The sequence below is a fragment of the Desmodus rotundus genome, chromosome 3 (genome assembly GCF_022682495.2).
Source record: "Desmodus rotundus isolate HL8 chromosome 3, HLdesRot8A.1, whole genome shotgun sequence".
In the NCBI taxonomy this organism is placed as follows: Eukaryota; Metazoa; Chordata; class Mammalia; order Chiroptera; family Phyllostomidae; genus Desmodus; species Desmodus rotundus.
Genome location: NC_071389.1, coordinates 198,113,636 through 198,131,585, shown reverse-complemented (window position 1 = coordinate 198,131,585; position 17,950 = coordinate 198,113,636). Strand labels below are relative to the sequence as shown.

General features: G+C 61.7%; 1 protein-coding gene across 2 annotated transcripts; it reads left to right on the top strand.

The window, feature by feature from the left end:
- The first annotated feature begins 873 nt into the window (after positions 1–873).
- On the top strand, positions 874–17,603 carry TTLL12 (tubulin tyrosine ligase like 12). 2 transcript variants are annotated; one of them, XM_053919659.1, is made up of 14 exons: positions 874–1,169; positions 4,114–4,289; positions 6,623–6,821; positions 7,600–7,759; positions 7,842–7,975; positions 9,946–10,022; positions 10,772–10,888; positions 10,966–11,160; positions 11,403–11,514; positions 12,170–12,321; positions 12,634–12,700; positions 15,190–15,258; positions 15,751–15,889; positions 16,248–17,603. In XM_053919659.1, exons 1-14 carry the CDS (start codon positions 1,011–1,013, stop codon positions 16,397–16,399), a joined length of 1,908 nt encoding a protein of 635 aa, XP_053775634.1. In that variant the 5' UTR covers positions 874–1,010; the 3' UTR covers positions 16,400–17,603. The 2 variants fall into 2 exon arrangements, with proteins under 2 accessions (XP_053775634.1, XP_024435379.2); XM_024579611.3 differs by having other exon boundaries at positions 12,619–12,700.
- Positions 17,604–17,950: the final 347 nt, after the last annotated feature.

The window sequence follows — 17,950 nt, the reverse complement described above, 5'->3', positions numbered from 1 at the left end:
TTAGCAAAACACAATTACTGCAAGGTTGCGCCCGGGAAGCCAATGTGGACGTGTGCGGGAGGAAGAAACGTGACCCCCACGGTTCTTTCCCCTGGTCTCATCCAGTAGACAGGATACAGATTAACATGAGACAATAACCAAATGTAATACATCCGCACACAGGGAGAAGGTAAACTGCTTTGGGGGCTTCGGGAGGCCACCGCAGGGCCCTCAGCAGGGCAGACATTCGGTAATTCCACGTCTGCCCTGCCCTGCAGACAAAGCACAGGAGCTCCTCTTGAGCGCGCAGGGTCTCAGTAGTCTGGAGCAAGTGAGTGATCCGCTTATCGCCGAGACACATCTTGGGGTGGGTCTCTCTGCACCCACACAGAAGCAATAGAAGAACTTGAAATATTAGAATGTCCAAAGAACGGTTTTTGAATTCTATAATTACACCTTGAACTATCTTTGCAATGCCTCAACTTGTTCGAAAAACCTCTCGGTTTTAACTGCATAAATTTACATTCCGAATCCAAACGTAAGGAAATTGAAGCGGCCCACTACTTTGCAGGACCTAACTTTGGTAGGACATTCCAGGATCGGGGAGTCCCCGCCGCCTCCGGGGGCCTGCAAGCGGCTCGTTCGGCGCTGCAGTCTACCCATACCACTGCCTACCGGGCTCCTTGTCCCATTCCTGGGCAGTCCCCGCAGTCTCTTCCGGTTTCCACCGCAGTAAAGCCCCGCTCCCGGCATCCTGCGGGGCAGGCGCGGGGAGGAAAAAGGCACCGCCCCCACCAGCCACGCGTGCGCACACGCCGCCAGCCCCGCGGACGGCCGGGCTCCCGGGCTCCCCAGGTCCCGCCCCTTGAGCCTCGCGCCCCGGCTGCTCGCTGCGTGCGACCGGGGGTGGGCGGGGTCCCGGGGAGCCCCGGAGGAGGGCGGGGCGGCGACGGCGCGGGTGGGCGGGCCGAGTCGGGAGGGCTGTGCCCTCGTGCTGTGGCGGCGCTGGGCTTGGCGCTGGTGGAGGCGCCATGGAGGCGGACGCGGCGCCGAACTCGGAGCGGGGCCCGGGCCCCGAGGAAGGGGCGCGGGCCCTGGCCGAGTTCGTGGCGCTGCACGGCCCAGCGCTGCGCGCGTCGGGGGTCCCCGAGCGGTACTGGGGCCGCCTCCTGCACAAGCTGGAGCACGAGGTGCGGGCCGGGGCGACGCGGGGTGGTCGAGGCGCCTGGCTGGGAGCCCCGGGGTGTTCAGAGTGGGCCCTGGGCGCGCCGGAGGCGGACCGCTCTGGACCCTTCTACTCGGAAGGGTGTGGTCTGCGGGCTGGCCCTGGGACGAGAATTGCTGGGGCTTGGCGGCTGGAAAGCCCGGCTGGGTCCGCCTGGGGAAGGCAGGGGGCCTCCTGGAGGACACGTGCGGATGAGGTTGGGGGGAGCTCGCGATGTGCGAGCTCGTTGCAGGATGGGGAGCCTGTGCCCACCTGGGCAGGCCTCGGTGAGACGCGCAGGGATATGTCCCTCTCGGGGAGTTGGGGATGGTGTGGATGGACGAGGCCAGAGAAGCAGGCAAGGGTTTGATGATGAAGAGCCACGAATGCAGTCATAATCAGCTTACACTTTGCCCCCTTGGCATTTCAGGAGCCGCCTAAAAATGGGGCTGAAGAGTGGCTGCCAGGGCCCTGGACCCCGGTCTTGCCAGCACCTGGGGCTGGACCAGGGTTTAGGTGGAACCTAGAGCCAAAACGAACTTTGGCTCTTGTTTGTGTGCCAAGCTCTGAGCTGATTTCCCCGCCTCCGAGCCTCACAGCGCCGCCCCCCCAACCCCCCCAATTGTACAGTTGAGAAAACTGAGGCTCTGGAAGAGGAAGTGACCCTCGAGGTCTGGCAGGCTTCAGATCTGGACAGTTTCAGCCACTGCCTCCCTCTGGGAGAAGGGGAGCCCCATGAGTTTGTGTGGTTTTAACTCTTTGGGTCATAAAACTCTTTCACGTCCCCTCAGTTGAGCCTGACTGTCCTCCTTTTGCAAATTAAAGCAAACAGTCTGTGGAAGATACGAGCACAAATTAAAGAAAAATGAGAAGGTCTCAGCTGCTTGTAGGTCATCTCCCGTTTTGTGGAGACAGCTCTGTGCCACTCACCAGCTGCTTTAGCCTGGACCTCCACGGGGGCTCCCCGTGGATCCTGGCTGGGGGGCGGGAGGGCCTGGTGCGGGGTAGTTTGCTCAGGTAGTTTGCCCGTGGGTGCTTCTCCTTAGCTGGAGCCAGGCTTCCCTTCAACAGGCTGCCTTCTGGGCCCCATCCAGACTGCGCGTGCTGGGATGAGAGGGAACTCCAGAGCCAGGAAAAGAGTGTCCCCTGAGCCTGGACAAACCTTCCTCTCGATCAGTTTCTCCATCTGTAAAGTCAGGGGTTGGTCCAGGTACCTTCCTGCTCAAAACGGTAGTTGCTATAAAAAAGATACAATGTCAGGGGCAGGCAGAACATACCTATCTTTTGTAACAGTGAATTTCCTTCTCCCCCCCTTCCCCGCCCAGTGACTTATTCTGCCCACATTTCCTGAGCCCTGGTCCCAGGTCTGTGCTGGGTGGTAGGAGACCCCAGCTTGTTAGTGGCGATAAAAGGACCCCTCACATGCTGGGCGAAGAGCATGGTGTGGGAGCTCCAGCTCTCCCATCAGCAAACCCTCACTTGGGCAAGTCACTCACCTGGTGGAGTCTCTTGGCAGGGAGGGGACAGGGAAGCATGAGATAAGTTTCAGCTGGTGCCCAGCACATAGTGGGCAGTTCCCAGACTGCTGCCCCTCTGGCCCACCCGCCCTTGCTCTGCAGCCGGTGTTTTTCCATGGCCCTCCCTTGCCACTCTTGAGTTATGGGCAGAGCGGTGAGTCACCAGTCTGCCTGACCCACCCTGCAGTCGTTGTTCCAAGGAAACCTGCTGCCGCTGCGAACCCAGGTGTGGGCAGGGTGCACACCAGCAGCGTGGGACCCCTTTGGTCCCACGTCAAGGCCACTGCTGCTTCTTGAAAGAAAGTTTCCCTTGGAAAGACAGGAAGTGTTCTAAGATCGTTTTCAGCTCCTCTCCTGTCTGCGTGCACCAGGAAGGAATCGTGGTCTACCCCCTCCACAGCCGGGGAGAAGCCAGACCTGAGGCCGGCCCTCTACCCCCCAGGCTTAATGGTGCACCCACCCCTGCTCCCGCCCTCCTGTCAGGTTTGGGGGTGAGGGTGGGGGTTTGGGGCTGTGGTGTAAACGCCAGCCCTTGTGAGTTGCTTTTCTCATCTCTATACTGGAGGCACCACTGTGGCCCCCTCCCCTGGCTCTGGGAAGTTAAAGGGGAACCCGGAAAGAGCCTGAGCACCTGCAGGGCTCAGCTCTTCTCCCTCTTCGTGCTAACCGTTGATGCTCCCGACCCCCTCTGAGGCAGTCCTAACATGCTGGTTGTACACGTGGGGAAACAGGCACAGTGTGGTTCGGTGACTCGTTCGAGGTCACAGAGCCTGGCTCCAGAGCACACAGAGGCTAACTCGTCCTCACCAGCTACACATGGCTGGCAGTTGTCCTTTCCCAGGGAAAGTCAAGCACCAGGGCCCTTCCTGTCCCATCCTGGCTGGGGACCTCAGGAGACTGGCCCCAAGCCCCCAGGTCATGCTTCCTGCAGGCCTGGGCTGCTGCTTGGCTGGGCAGGCACAGCGGCCACAGCAGGCTCTTGGTCACCTCTCTCCCTCTGGGCTGCCTCAGCTGCCCTGGTGTTGGATGGGTTCCTCAGGAGAGCAAAATTGGGGTGAGGTCCCTGGACACCAAGATGCTGACTTCCGTTTACTTCCAATGTGACCAGAGCCACCCCCTCTGCCTCTTAGGCCATGTTTCCCTGTAAAACAAGGGGCCAGAGTAGACGTAATTCAGACACGTTTGTAGGTCCCCTTCTTAGCATGGGTCCTGAGGGGCAGGTTGGGCCCCAGTTCTGACTGCTCTCTCTAAGGAGCCTCAGTTTCCCCACCCGTGAAATGGGCGGGTGGCAGTAAATAGGTCCTGCTCTCCTGAGGGGTTTTGTTCGACCTGGAGGCCAGAAGCGGAAGTCCAGGCTGTGGCCAGGGTTCAGGGCTGGGGTACCCTGCCGATACCCCCTGCTGTGGCCCGCAGGTTTTCGACGCGGGAGATATGTTTGGGATAATGCAAGTGGAAGAAGTGGAGGAGGAGGAGAGTGAGGAGGAGGCCGCCCAGGAAGAGCGCAGGAAGAAGCCCAACCCAGGCAGCGAGCGCTGCTACAAGGTCATCGTGACCAATGAAAATGGGCTCCAGGCGGCCAACCCCAACAGGTAGGGGCTGGGTGGGGCTCTGGGGCCAGAGGCCGCCCACTGGGGGAAGGCAGCAAGAGCAGACACTGGCTCGAGTCCTGTGTGACAATTGCTGGTTTGTGGCCACCGTGTTTCCACCTGAGCCGTCCCTTGTCCCACCCGTCACAGGACAGGCCATGAGTTCTGACTTTGCTGATAAGGAAATGGGGAGGACTTGCCGGAGGTCACACACTGCTGAATGTGGGTATCAAACCCAGGCAGGCTTACTTGAGAACCGGAATCTCCCCAGGACTCTGGGGCCTCGCCTAGTCCCCCTGAGTCAGAGTCTGAGGGAAGCTTGGAGGCTCTTCATCCTGTTCTCTGGGGGCTCCTTCCCAGGATGTGAGGAGGGTGAGGGGGGTCTGGGTGAGTCCTCAGGGCAGAGCTGAGATGGGACCCTGGGCTTCCTGCCTCCCATGGGCCAAGAGGGGCCGTCAACAAGGACAGGCCTGCAAGTGCCTCTGTCCAACTTTGTTGGAAACTTGAGGAAGACCCTCTCTGGCCTCTGAGAGTCCTCAGGTCAGTGTCCTGGGCTCTTCCTGGAAGGGGCTGGCCTCCTTCCCCAGCCCACAAGGCAGTGGGTGTGGCCACACAGGTAATTACAGCAGCTGAGAGCACCTCCACCCACGTGCTCTCTCACACAGAAACTTGCAGGCTCTTCTTTCTGTGAAGTTCAGTGCCACCAGTCTCCATGTGGGCCTGCTCTGTCCCCACCTGTGCGGGTTTGGGTGAATCAAACGCTATGGCCACCTCCAGGGGCCGTTGTGCATGGCACACTCTACCGGTCAGGTTTGGGAGGGGATGGGGTGACTCCTGGTTTGGAGCCCGCCCGCTCCTGGGTCTTTCTCCCATTGGGCCTCTGCGTCTCCCCTGTGGGCAGGCCCCACCCTCTGTCCTCTTTCCCGCACCTGCGGCATTCAGCACCCCTGGTGTGCATCTGTCCAGGGGCATCCCCAGGCGTCCGCTTGGAAGGCCTGGCTCTGCACTGGGTCACGTGGTTGTCGACTTTGCAGGCGGGCAGCAGTACATCTTCGTCTGTTTCAGGATCTACAAACAAAATGATACAATCTTCCCTCATGCCCTGAGGGGTGGGTTCCCGGACACCCAAATCCGAGGGTGCTCCTGCCACTTGTGTAAAAGGGCGTAGTACAGGGTGGGCAAAGCAGGTTTATGGTTGTGAGCAGGCGAAACAGTTTTTGCTTGTGTCATTTACTAACTATATTACTTCCCACAGGAACAACTGTAAACCTGCCTTTGCCCCACCCTGTGCCGGCCTGTAATCCGCGCTTATCTTGCCATAGGCTTCAGTCCCTTCAGATTGATTATAATACCTGCCACAGCGTGAATGTTGCGTGAACAGTTGTTACACTGTATTTAGGAAACAATGACTCGAAAGTCTGCCTGCGCCCAGTACAGCGCAGCCCAGCCCTCCTAGGCCTGACTGCAGAGTGCACGTGGGCAACCACATAACATTTTTCAAATGTTTTTGGTCTGAAGTCGGTTGAAACCTGTGGATACAGAGGGCCAACTGTGTGGCATAATAAAATAAATACTGCCGAGCCAGCCTGGGTGGCCCAGGGAGACCTGGGACATTTGCTGTTCCTTTCATCGAAGCGCGGGAACAGCGGCGAGGCCGTTTTGTCCACCTGTTTGGGTGGGGTCGCTGTCTGGGGGCCATGGCTTCGTTCTCCACCTCAGCCCACCGTGTCGGGCGGCAGTGTGCGGCTCCTACCCTGGGCTCCTCCAGGGAAACCAGGGGCGTGGGCTGCGGGTGCCGTTAAGTGTGGGGACTGAGGCCTCTCTGGAAATAGGCCTCAGAGCTTCCCAGGAAGTTCCCAGAAGTCCCGGGCGTGTGTGAATGAGCTCTGAGTGGCCGCTCCTTTGCGCACCTGCCTGTTGCTGGCCTCCCTGCACGGGCAGGCGGCGAGGTGGCGGGCATGGGTTGGAGCCCAGTGGAGGCCCCTCGCTGCTGGGTGGTTGCTGTGGTCACAGAGCACACGGGGACTCGGGGTCCAGTCAGCACGTGTGCGTTCTGTCTCGTTTGATGCCGAATTGGCCCAGTGGCAGGATGGGGGCCCCATTGCCCTGTTTTAGAAACCGAAAGTGGGAGGGGAACATGTCTGTGGCCACCCAGTGAGCGGTTGGCAGAGTCCGGATCCCCACCCAGGCCCACTGGTGCTGGGAGACCAAGTCTTGGGTTGGGTGCCAGTCCCAGCCACAGCCCCAGACCTCTTCCTCTTTGTCGTCTGCTGCCACTTGCCTGCTTGCTGCGCCTGTGTGGCTGCCTCACCCTGCCCTGTGGCCTGTGCCTGCAGCATCTTCCTCATCGACCACGCCTGGACGTGCCGGGTGGCGCACGCCCGCCAGCAGCTGCACCAGGTGCCTGGCCTGCTGCACCGCATGGCCAACCTGATGGGCGTCGAGTTCCATGGGGAGCTGCCCAGCACCGAGGCCGTGGACCAGGTGCTGGAGGAGATGTGGAAGTTCAACCAGACCTACCAGCTGTCCCATGGGGTGAGTGGGCAGCTGGGCCCCAGGGGAGGCTGAGGACAGAAGCGGACGCAGACCTTCGCTTCCCTGTGCGGTCGGGGCTGGCGGGGCAACCAGCCTAGGGACCTCCACCCCATGAGTGAGCCAACTCCCCTTCTCCCAGGGCCCACTGAAGCCCCTTCAGTCTCGTGGCTCTGTTGTGGGCCTGATCATCTGCCTTGGACCAGCCAGTGCCAGGGACTGGGCGTCTGCTCGGCTGCCTTTCCGGGTGCCCCCGCCTCCTGCCACTCACCCTCTGAAAAGGCTCCGTGGCCCTCACCGCCTTCAGGAGAGGAGCCGAGCCCTGTCGAGCCCTGTCAGCGTGCGCCCTCAGGCTTTTGTCCCACTGCCCCGGCCACCCCAGGCTTGCCCTTGGGCTGCAGCCCCCCCATGTTTAGGTTGGAAAAGACAAGTTGTGTTTCTTGGTCTCAGCCTAGATGTCCCCTCCCCCGAACTGCAAGTCTCCCCATCCCCCCGCCCCTGCCACACACACGAGACCACCTGTCTACGTGGCTGCCAGGCTAGTGCCTGGTTCCCACACGCCTGTAGCGCACGGCCAATTGCCCCAGTCCCTGTCTGCGGACCTGTGTCCTGGTCTGCCAGGCCGGGCCACCCTCCCAGACGTCGTGGTTAAGGGCCCGGGGGTTTGTGCGGTAGCTGCTCCAGGCTCAGAGTGTTGGGTGCTGGGTGCTGGGTGTGTGAGGAGGCGGGTAGGACAGGTGACCGGGCCGGTGGAAGACAGCCGGGCGTGCTCTGCCTGCAGACGGCCGAGGAGAAGGTGCCAGTGTGGTACATCATGGACGAGTTCGGCTCGCGCATCCAGCACTCGGACACGCCCAGCTTCGCCACCGCACCATTCTTCTGCGTGCCCCAGCAGGTGGCCTACACACTGCTGTGGCCCCTGAGGGACCTGGACACGGGAGGTCAGTCCGACCCCACGCCCACCAGAGGACGGGCCAGCCTGGGCTCCTGCCACCCCTGACAGGCACATGTGTCTTGGTGCAGAGGAGGTGACCCGGGACTTCGCCTACGGGGAGGCAGACCCTCTGATCCGGAGGTGCAGGCTCCTGCCCTGGGTGCCCGCCGACATGCTGGGCCTCGGCTCCTGCACGCCCGAGCCGCCCGATGAGCACTACCAGGTGGGCCCCTTCTCCCGTGACCCTCCACCCCTGTGCCTGTTTGCCTGGTGGCTCTGGAACGTTCTCCACTCAGTTACCAGATGTTACTGACCAACACCCGCTGCTGTCAGCAGGGGGAGAAGAGTTTGGGAGCAGCTGAGAGGGGAGGGGCTCAGAGCTCAGGAGTGAACGTGAGCTGCCCATGTCCGCACCAGTGGGCGTCAGGCCCCAGCCCTGTCCCCAGGGTCTGACGCCGGGAGCCACCCTGTGAGGGTCGGCTGGAGCTGGGGCTGGCGTTGGGGCTGCTCTTCCTTGTGTTTGCTTCCCCATCCCTGATCCCCGGGCAGGAAGACACTGTATTTAAATGCTGTGCGGCCCAGCCTACTAGCGGCGCATAGTAGGCTCTCAACAGGTCATTATCATGGGTGTCGTTAATAGCCAACAGAGGTGCTTTCAGTCCCTGGACAGCCTCTTGGTCAGGGCCCCCCCTATGTGGGCCGGGCCCGGTGAGGGAGCCCTGGGGTGCGGGAGGAGGTGGAGTCTCCAGGAGCAGCCACTGCCAGACCAGGTTTGCACAGCCCTCCGGTCCCCTGCCACTGCGTGCTGTTAGCTGGTCCCTGTTGGAAACCGGGCACCTAGGGAGCCCCCGCTACTGGGCACGCTCTGCTGTGACCCTTACGTACAGTACTGGGACTTCAGTCCTGTGTGGTCATCACGTCACTGAGGCTGAGGACACTGAGGTGCAGAGAGGTTAAGTGACTTCCCAAAGGCCCTGTGGCTGGTGGGAGACCTGGGGTCCAGTGCCAAGGGGACCAGATGGCCTGTGAGCAGAGGCCACACGCTACCCCCAGCGGCACGGCAGCCGCTCACTGACCGCCCCAGAGGGTAGGGCTGCGTGGCGTCGGGTCTGTGCACACCGCCCACCGGCGGTCCCATCGGCCCGTGGCCCGCGGGTCCTGCACTGTCACCAGTGGTGCTGGGCTGCAGCAACCGCGCTGAATACCCCATGTGTGTCAGAGGCCCGGAGAGGGACCAGGACTTCGTGATCTTCAGGTTATTTGTTAAAGGGATATGAATTAAAATGTCTTTTCTTCTTCGGTGGCCTGGACTGGCCAGGACGGGGAGGTAAGAGCCCGGACACTGTGACAGGCCCTGGTCATCTCTTCCCGTTTGGCCCCTGTGGGCCCTGGGTCACCCGCACGAGTCAGTCATCACTGTGTGACAGGTCACTCCAGCCTCAGCACATGTGTGTCATCCCACACGTGTCTGCGGGGCAAGAGTCGGAGAGTGGCCTGGAGTCTTGTGAGGCACAGTCAGGCTGCCGGCCTGCTCTGTGTCCTTGAGGCCCCATGGGGCTGAGGACCTGCGTCCATGCCTGGCCCAGCAGTGCTGGCCGGAGGCAGGGGGCCTGTTCACAGGGCTGCTGAAGTGTCCTCACGAGGTGGCAGCTAACTGCTCTCAGAGCCGGTGACCCAGTGACCCAAGAGCAGTGAGGAGGAGCCGCAGGGCCTTTGATCAAATCGAGCAGGATTCTTCCACTTCTCGTTGGTTAGAAGCAACTCTGCCCACACTCAGGGGGAGATGAATTAAGCTCTTTTAAAGGGGGTGTCAAAGTTGGTTGGGCGTGGCTTAAACCGCCAGACTGTGCAAGCTCGGAACAGCCCTTGGGGGCTCCCTGAGGACCAGCAGCCCCTCGCAGGGCAGGTGGCCAGGGCAGGTGGGCCCCTCAGCCGCCTGTAGTTTGGAGGCAGCCTTGAAAAGATTGAGAACAATGTTTGCATTGTTCTTTTGATGCAACACAGCCATTCAACACCTGCGGGCCTCCAGCCCCAAACCCGGGGGTGGGAGGGGTTGGAGGGCTCTGTGAAGGGCGCCAGGTGAGGTCTGGGTGTGCCCCGGAGACCCTCAGCCCAGGTCTGCCGGGATGGAAGGTGCGAGTTCACAGGCTCGTTTCTCAAAGCTGTTTCTGCCTCCGATGTCTTCCCTTCCAGGCCATTTTGGAGGAAAACAAGGAGAAGCTGCCCGTGGCCGTCATCCCAGTGGCACATCCCTGCGACCACATCTTCAAGTGCGTGGCCCCCCTCTCCACCTGCAGGGAGCCTTTTCCTCAGCCCCTTTGCACACACACTCCGTCTCCCTCACACGCACATGCACACGGGCGGCGCTCAGTAGGCCCACTCTGTCCTGGTGGCACTGCGGTGACTGAGGTGCCAGAAGTGGCGTTCGCAGGATCACAGGGAGAAAAACACAAAAAGTGAGGGGTGAGCAGGGCCCGGAGGGACAGGGTTTAAACTCACCCTTGGTGGACAGGAGTGGGCCGTGAGGATGCTGGGACTGGCGAAGGACCGACCCAGCACTGGTTCCCACCTCAGCCCTGTCCGAGGGCACTGGTCTCACATCCCCGACTCCTCTCCGCGGGACCGCTCTGCACGCCCGGGTTCTCAGTGCGTGTTCATCTCGTCCTGGAGTGAAAGCACCGTCAGGCCTGCACATGCCAGCCCCCCAAAGGCTGGGAGTCCGTGCTGAGGGACCTACTGGGCACTGGAGGGGAACAGGGGCCTCCAGGAGGGGCTGTGCCAGTGCCTGCAGGTGGGGGCAGGCCCAGGCCCAGCACAGCGAGCACCAGCAAGCTCCAGGGCAGAGTGAGGCCTCCCCGGGGCACTTGTCTTAGCCACACGCTCACCCACAGGCACCAGCTCCCTTGTCAAGAGTCAAGTTCTTCGTGTGTCTGGGAGGTTGGTGGTGTCGGCCTGTCCCCATGTCTCATTTGTCCGGCGCTCAGTTACCCCGTCTCATGCTGACGGCCTCTCCCTGCAGGGTCTACACGGATGTGCAGCAGGTGCTCAGCCACCTCACCCACCCTCGCTTCACCTTCACTCCCAACGAGGCGGACGCGGACGTCCTCTACAACTTCTCACACTTCAAGGACTACAGGTGAGGCGCCTCCCAGCCGGGCCCAGCTACCGGCCCCCAGCCCCTCGCCGCAGCCCCCTGAGCCTGTCCCCCTGCAGGAGGCTCAGCCAGGAGAGGCCGCACGTGCTGCTGAACCAGTTCCCCTGCGAGAGCCTGCTGACGGTGAAGGACTGCCTGGCCTCCATCGCACGCCGGGCGGGGGGCCCCGAGGGCCCGGCCTGGCTGCCCCGCACCTTCAACCTGCACACGGAGCTGCCCCAGTTTGTCAGCTACTTCCAGCAACGGGAGAGACGGTAGGCGCCCCCCACCCAACTGCCCCCAAGGGTCTGTGCAGCTGAGACCCTCGGCTGCTGCAGGGTCTGGGCCTCACCCAGGGCACAGCCCCCTTGGCTCCGGCAGACACCTCCTTTACTCCCCGAGGCCCAGCCTCTGACCTGCCCTGGAGGAGGCTGGGGTCTCTCTGCTGCCCCAGGCCTGGGGAGACATGCCTGGGAGGTTGGCCCCGGTCCCGGCCATCCAGCCACTCTGCTCCCAGGGGCGAGGACAACCACTGGATCTGCAAGCCCTGGAACCTGGCGCGCAGCCTTGACACGCACATCACCAGGAGCCTCCACAGCGTCATCCGGCACCGAGAGAGCAGCCCCAAGGTGGGCCCAGGCTGGCTGCTTGGTGGGGGCGGGGACTCTTGGTGTCTAGGTCTGTGCAGGTGGGCCCTGGTGTGGGCGCTGATGGGTCACTGAGCTCACAGGGGTCTCTGAAGCCCCCACCGCCCTGCCAGCAGGGAGGAGCCTCAGTCAGAGCTGTCAGAGGTGTGTCTGATCTCAGAGGCCCCACACGGTGCGCCACACATGACCACACGGCAGAAGGGAGATGCCAGGCCTGGGCAGGGGGCACCACAGACCATAGCCAGGGAGACCAGATCGTGCACCTGGGCAGAGGCTGAGGGAAGTGTGCCACGGGGCAGTCGTGGGGGTTTCCAGCCATGCAGCGGGGAGCTGGCGGAGTTCAGGCTGAGAACAAGTTCAGTTTCCAAAACCTAAAACAGGGTGGGATCTTTTCTTCCACTAAAGTAAAGAAGAAGATAAATCGTCCCAGGCTAGACAGCGGTCGAAGACGCAGAGGAAGGAGGGAAGCACAGGCTGCAGGGGCAGGAGGGGCTACGGGAGCACACCCATTCCTCAGGACATGGGGACAGCGGCTGGCTGGCCCACAGGCTGAGCCCACGGCTGTGGAGGCCCGGGGCGCCTGTCCTGGCCCAGGTAAGGGCAGCGCCTCCCGTGAGCCTGCATCTGTGCCTTCCAGGTTGTGTCCAAGTACATCGAAAGTCCCGTCTTGTTCCTCCGAGAAGACGTGGGGAGGGTCAAGTTCGACATCCGCTACATCGTGCTGCTGCGGTCGGTGCAGCCCCTGAGGCTGTTCGTGTATGACGTGTTCTGGCTGCGCTTCTCCAACCGGTAACTGGAGAGGCGGGGCGGGCTGGGGGGCCAGGGCGAGGGGCGGGGGCCCCTCTTGTGCGGACCAGACATCCTGCGCTGGAGCACCTTCGCCATGCACCGCACAGCGGCCCGCCAAGCCTGCCTCGGCCACCGTGAGGGGTGCGAGCAGTCCTTGTCAAATGGGCACCAGCGCCGGGGGGTCGCGAGGACATTTCTGGGCGCACAGAGAGTCCCTGTAGTGAGCCGTGAGGGGCCACGGGGGGCCCGGCACCCTGCCCGGGAGCCCACGCAGGGGTCTGCCTGCTCATCCTGCAGGCCCTTTGCCCTCAGCGACCTGGACGACTATGAGAGACACTTCACTGTCATGAACTACGACCCGGAAGCGGTGCTGAAGCAGGTGAGGGCCTGGCGGGGCCTCGGGAGCGGGTTCACGTGGGCCAGATCCTCTAGCCATCAGCCTGTGTACTGGGCAGGCTGTGCGGACAGTCAGAGGGGCTGCCCTCCGGCCCCTCGGTGACCTCGAGCTGCCCGCAGCCCCGGGAGCAGGCTCGGTGTAGGATCTCTGGGAGGCCCCAGGGAGTTGGAGCCAAGCGGGGTTTCGGCCTCGCCTGGGAGCACGGCTGGCCTTCCCCTCAGAACCTTTGGGGCACCGGGACAGGTGCGAGTGGGGAGGCCCAGAGGTGCGTATCACCTGGCCCCACACGGCAGGAGTGGGTGGAGGTGGGAGGGCTGCTGTTACCGGAGAAACCGTGGTTCTTCCCGCCAGCACAGTAAAGAATTACAGGTCAGTGAGCTTATTAGCGTTCGGGCAACGTTTATTAGTGAACAGGAAATCAAAAGCAAGGGTGGCCAAAGATGCGGGTGACCAGCACCCAGATAGCCAGAGGCTGGGTGGCCAAAAAAAGGGGTGGCTGGGGACCTGGTAGCCAACCCCCACCACTGTGTGGCAAGAGAGACACGAGCCAAGAGAAGGAGCCAAGAACCCCAGCCCTTTGTTCTGAGGACGGACTGCACGTAGTTGGTGGGGTGCGGCGAGGGAGTTACATATCGATTGGCAGGTAAAGGTGGTGCCAGCTTTTCCCCGGGGAGAGGTGACTGCCCAGACGAAGGTGTGGGTGGGGGTCTGTTAGCCCCAATCCTTGTCTTGCTCCAGACCCTCTTTGTTCATTTTGCATATGTGTTGAGGAAAGGCAGGCACTTATCCAAAGTTGTTTTAGGGGCTTTTTCTTTGCGCACTGTGGACCCCTCCCCTTCCCCCTTCCAGGCCTTGAACACACAGTCTCAAGGTTTTCCTCTTCCCAGCCGGTGGGGCTGATACACACAGACTCTCAAGGCCCGCCCTGCACTATCATAGTTTTGCTTGTTGTTCGGAGTGCCTGGCAGCCTCATCGGACCAGGTTCCGGACTACAGGTCACGGGTGAGGCAAGTCTTCCTTTGCTTCCAGCCTCCTGTGTTAGTTCTTTGTTAGGCTGTAGTCGTGAGGGTCCCCTCTGGCTGCTAGTTCCTAGCTGCTACCTAAGTGTTAAAAGATAGCGTCCTGGCAACCGGGACGCAATAGTTGCTGGCCGGCAGCAGCAGAGCAGTCTCTGGGTTCTTCTGTGCTGTTTCCGCAACAACCCTGCCTGGTTTCTCCACCTGCCCCGCACTGTCCGGGCACCTGCAGCAAAGGGGCATTAAGGCAAAGCTCCTTTCAAGGTTAGGGCATCAAGCCCCAGCTGGCCAACTGGGGACCTGGCCCGAAACCCAGGCATGTGCCCTGACTGGGAATCGAACCGGCGACCTTTCAGTTTGCCAGATGGCACTCAGTCCACTGAGCCACACCAGCCAGGGCACGTCTTGATTCTTTGCAGCAAGAGTTCATCCCTGAACAAGTCAGAGGGCTGTTCTGCACGTTGAGGTTTTTGTGTAAACAGGGTCCTGTTGAACAAACCCTCCCACAGCTTTCTCCTCCTGCTCGGCATCCTGTGTGCAGAGTGGTCGCTGCTGTAAGAGCAGCTTCAGGTCGCTCCCGGGTCACTCGTCTCTCTCTCGTTCGCAGACCTTGAGGTCATTTCTGGGTTTTCGCTGTTCGTGAGCTTACTGCACAGGACACACTCGGAGACGCCCAGCTGTCCCACGCCTGAGAAGTCCCCCAGGGCAGGTGCCCACGTGTATGCCCCAGCAGGGGCTGGTGCTCCTTGTCCCTCCTCTTGTCCCAAGCTGTTTGGTGCCTGGGACCCTGAGCCCTGCCCAGGCCCCAGGACATTGTTGGACATTGTCCCTGAGGAGCTAGTATCTTCCTGCTGTGTTGTGAATGTGTCATCCTGAGGGTCACATTTCTACTGAAGTCCCCACGGGTGGGGACATGCGTCGGGGCTGGGGGGGCATGAACGTTGGGCCTCGGTAGGGAGCCCAGCCTGGTCCTTCCCTGGAGAGCCCTGCGCTGACAACCAGCCGGCTCAGGCACGTTTGGGGCAAAGTCTCAGCCTGCGAAGACGTTGCTGCCCTCAGGCCCTAGGAGCCTCCGAGCTGGGAGCCCAGTCCTGGGCCCCGCGGTCACAGGTCCCGGGGCTTCTTCCCCTGCTCTGTGCTGACTTGGGTGCGGTGGCGTGTCGGCCCAGACCTCGCAGCCTGCCGAGCTCTCAATGAGCCATGTCTCATTTGAGGCTCACAGTGGCCCTGCAATATTTGCTGGGCAGGTGGCATTGTCCCATTTCGTAGGCACCAAGGCACCAAGGTGTAAACCCTGAGGCACCAAGAAGTAAACCTGCTTGTCCAGAGTCACACCCAGTCTCCTGCCTCCCAGGGGTGGGACAGGCAGGCGGCTGGTGGGGACCTGTGGCCCCAGCGAGTGTCAGGCCCGTGTCGAGGCAGGCCGAGCATGACGGGCCCTGTTTCTGTGGCAGGTGCACTACAATGAGTTCATTCCAGAGTTTGAGAAGCAGTATCCAGAATTCCGTTGGAAGAGTGTCCAGGTAAGCCCTGAGCACAGCTGGAGGGGCCAGGGCCCCTGCTGTGGGCTGGCCAGGGGGGCCTCCTCTGGGTGGTCCTGCTCCTCCCCCAAGGCTAGTGAAAGAGATGGTGTGGGGTGCGGAGGGCTCCCAAGGTAAGAGCTGGAGGGGCGTTCAGGGCACCCTTGGGACAGCCAGACAGCTGTAGGCTGGCTTCCACACGTAGAGGAGGACATTTAGGTGCTCCGTCCACCTCAGTGCAGGGGGAGCCGAGGGGCTTCAAGACAGGAGACATAGGCGGGTGGATGCTAGGAGCGAGGGGGCAGGTGTTGGGCAGAGGGGCTATGGCCAGGTCTGGAGACATGCAAGGGTGTTGGAGGAGGTAACTTGGGCCATTTGGGGGCTGGGGCTCCGGAAGGGGCAGCAAACCCCACGTTGAGAGGCCACTCTGGGGAGCTGGTCCCGCCATCAGAGCCAGTCCCCTGACCCAGCCCCCCACCCCAACCCCGTCCCCAGGCTGAGATCTTCCAGGCCTTCAGGGAGCTGTTCCAAGTAGCGTGTGCTAAGCCACCACCCCTCGGCCTCTGCGACTACCCCTCGTCCCGGGCCATGTATGCTGTCGACCTCATGCTGAAGTGGGACAGCCGTGCAGATGGTGAGGGGCGCTCCCCATGATCCAGGCACCACCCCCAGTCACCCACAGCCGTCGTCCAGCACTTCCCCCACGTGAGGGGACAGAGAGGGTGTCGCTGGTCAGAGCTGCCTGGGCTGTCCTTCGCCTCCAGTTCGCGGAACATCCTGGTCCGCAGAGGCCCCCACTGAGGAAGGGGCGGGTGGCTGGGTGTGGGGGAGCGGCAGACCCCCTGCTGAGCCTGCAGCTCCACTTCCTGTTTGAGTCAACCAGCGCTGAACTGGATTTGGGGGTGGAGGCCCTGCAGCCTCTCCCCTGCAGGAGCAGCGTCCAGGCCCCGGGCCCCCAGCGCCACCTCACTCCCTGTGCTTTGTGCCCCCAGGAAAGCAAGTGATGCAGCCACAGATCCTGGAGGTGAACTTCAACCCGGACTGCGAGCGAGCCTGCCGGTACCACCCGACCTTCTTCAATGACGTCTTCAGCACCTTGTACCTGGACGAGCCCGGCAGCTGCCCCGTCACCCGCCTGCTGTAGGTGCTCCGGCCCTTCTGCTCGATCTCATGCTGGATTCCAGCCTCAGGCCTCTGAGCTGTTCCTGCAAAGCTCCCTCCACCTCCTCTCTCCCTCTGGGCACAGGCAGGCCACATCCCAGCTGCACCCTGGGGCTCAGGGCCCTCCCCTGCCACCACTAGTCAGGAGCAGGGTCAGTCACAGTCCCCTCTGCCCTGGCTGTGGCGGTTCCTGTCAGCTCAGCCCGGGCTTCATCATCGAGCGTCTGGTTTCTGGGCTGCCGTGTTTCCCAGGGTGTCTGTCAGTGAAAGGGATTTGGGGAGCATGACGAGGTGTCTTCTGGGAGCCCAGGCATGAACAGGGCCAGGCTGGCTCTTGTAGAGGGAGCCTGTTCGTGCACCATGGCCCCCCCAGAGCGAGGGTCAGGCTTCCACACTCCCCCCCCCCCCCCCCCCCCCGGGCCCTGTGTGACAGGAGCCCCTAGAACGCACTAGGGAGCGTGCCTGCCGGATGCAGCCTCTGACCCCACCCCCACCCCGGCTCCATCAGAACCTTCACCAGCGAACCTGTGAGTTCCTGGGCAGCAAGCTATGGCCTCTTGTTGCTGATACCTTGCCACTTAGCAAGGGCCTGCCCATCCTGGTCCCTGTGGTCCCAGGGCCCCCCTGGCACTGCCGTGGTTCCACCCTTGTCTGAGTTTGGGCGGCGCTTTTTCCAGGGGACCAGCATAGGCACCAGAGCACCAGGCAGTGGAGGGCTTCGTGTTAGTCCGATGCCATCTCCTACTAGGGTCTAGAGTCAAAATGTTGGTTTACTGTTACTCTTTCATTTATGGGAAGAAAATAGAAAATGTCGTTCTTAATGTTGTTCCTGAAACTCGGAGTCAGCGTACTGTGCAGCCCCAGTGCGCCAGGCCCCGCTCCCAGGGCCGTGGGCTGGTGGCTCCTGGCGCAGAGGGGCGCTGCCTGCCCCGCACCGCTGTGTCTGTGTTGAGGGTGGGGTGCTTGTTTGACTCCAAATCCAAGAGCCATCCCTGTAGCAAAACTGGACCGGACTGTGCCTCGTGTCTCCGTGTGGTGGCGTCTGTCCATCCTCCCTGTTGACCAGAACCTCAGCCCTTCCCTCCAACCAAGCAGAGGTACAGCAGGCGGGACACCTTGTCTCCTCTGCTGGCATTCTGTCCCCCTTCTCAACTGGATTTGTACCACAATAAAGTCTGCCTTCTGCACTTGGGCCTCTCTGTCTCGGGGGGGACCAGGGACCCCCGGCCAGACATGCTGTCAGCTGCTTTCCTTCTGGTTGCAGAAGAAAACCAGAACATGGAGACGTAAGGCATGAGGAAAGAAATCAGATGGTGCTGCCCTGGCCAGGCGGCTCTGCTGGTTATAGCAGCGACCCGACATGCCAAGGTTGTGGGTTTGATCCCTGGTCCGGGCACAGACAGGGGCCAACCAATGAGTGCCTCAGTAAGTGGAAGAACAAATGGATGTTTCTCTCACGTCAATAAATTTGAAAAATTGGGGAAACAAAAAAAGCAGTTGGTGGCCAGGGCTCCAAGTCCCCGTACTGCAGGCT

Bases quoted from the DNA above. Each gene is read 5' to 3' on its own strand.
- TTLL12 (XM_024579611.3), top strand. From the start codon at position 1,011: ATGGAGGCGGACGCGGCGCCGAACTCGGAGCGGGGCCCGGGCCCCGAG. The intron at 7,760-7,841 runs GTCAGTCCGACC...GTCTTGGTGCAG, and splicing joins GAGGGACCTGGACACGGGAG to AGGAGGTGACCCGGGACTTC. The intron at 15,259-15,750 runs GTAAGCCCTGAG...CCCCGTCCCCAG, and splicing joins TCCGTTGGAAGAGTGTCCAG to GCTGAGATCTTCCAGGCCTT.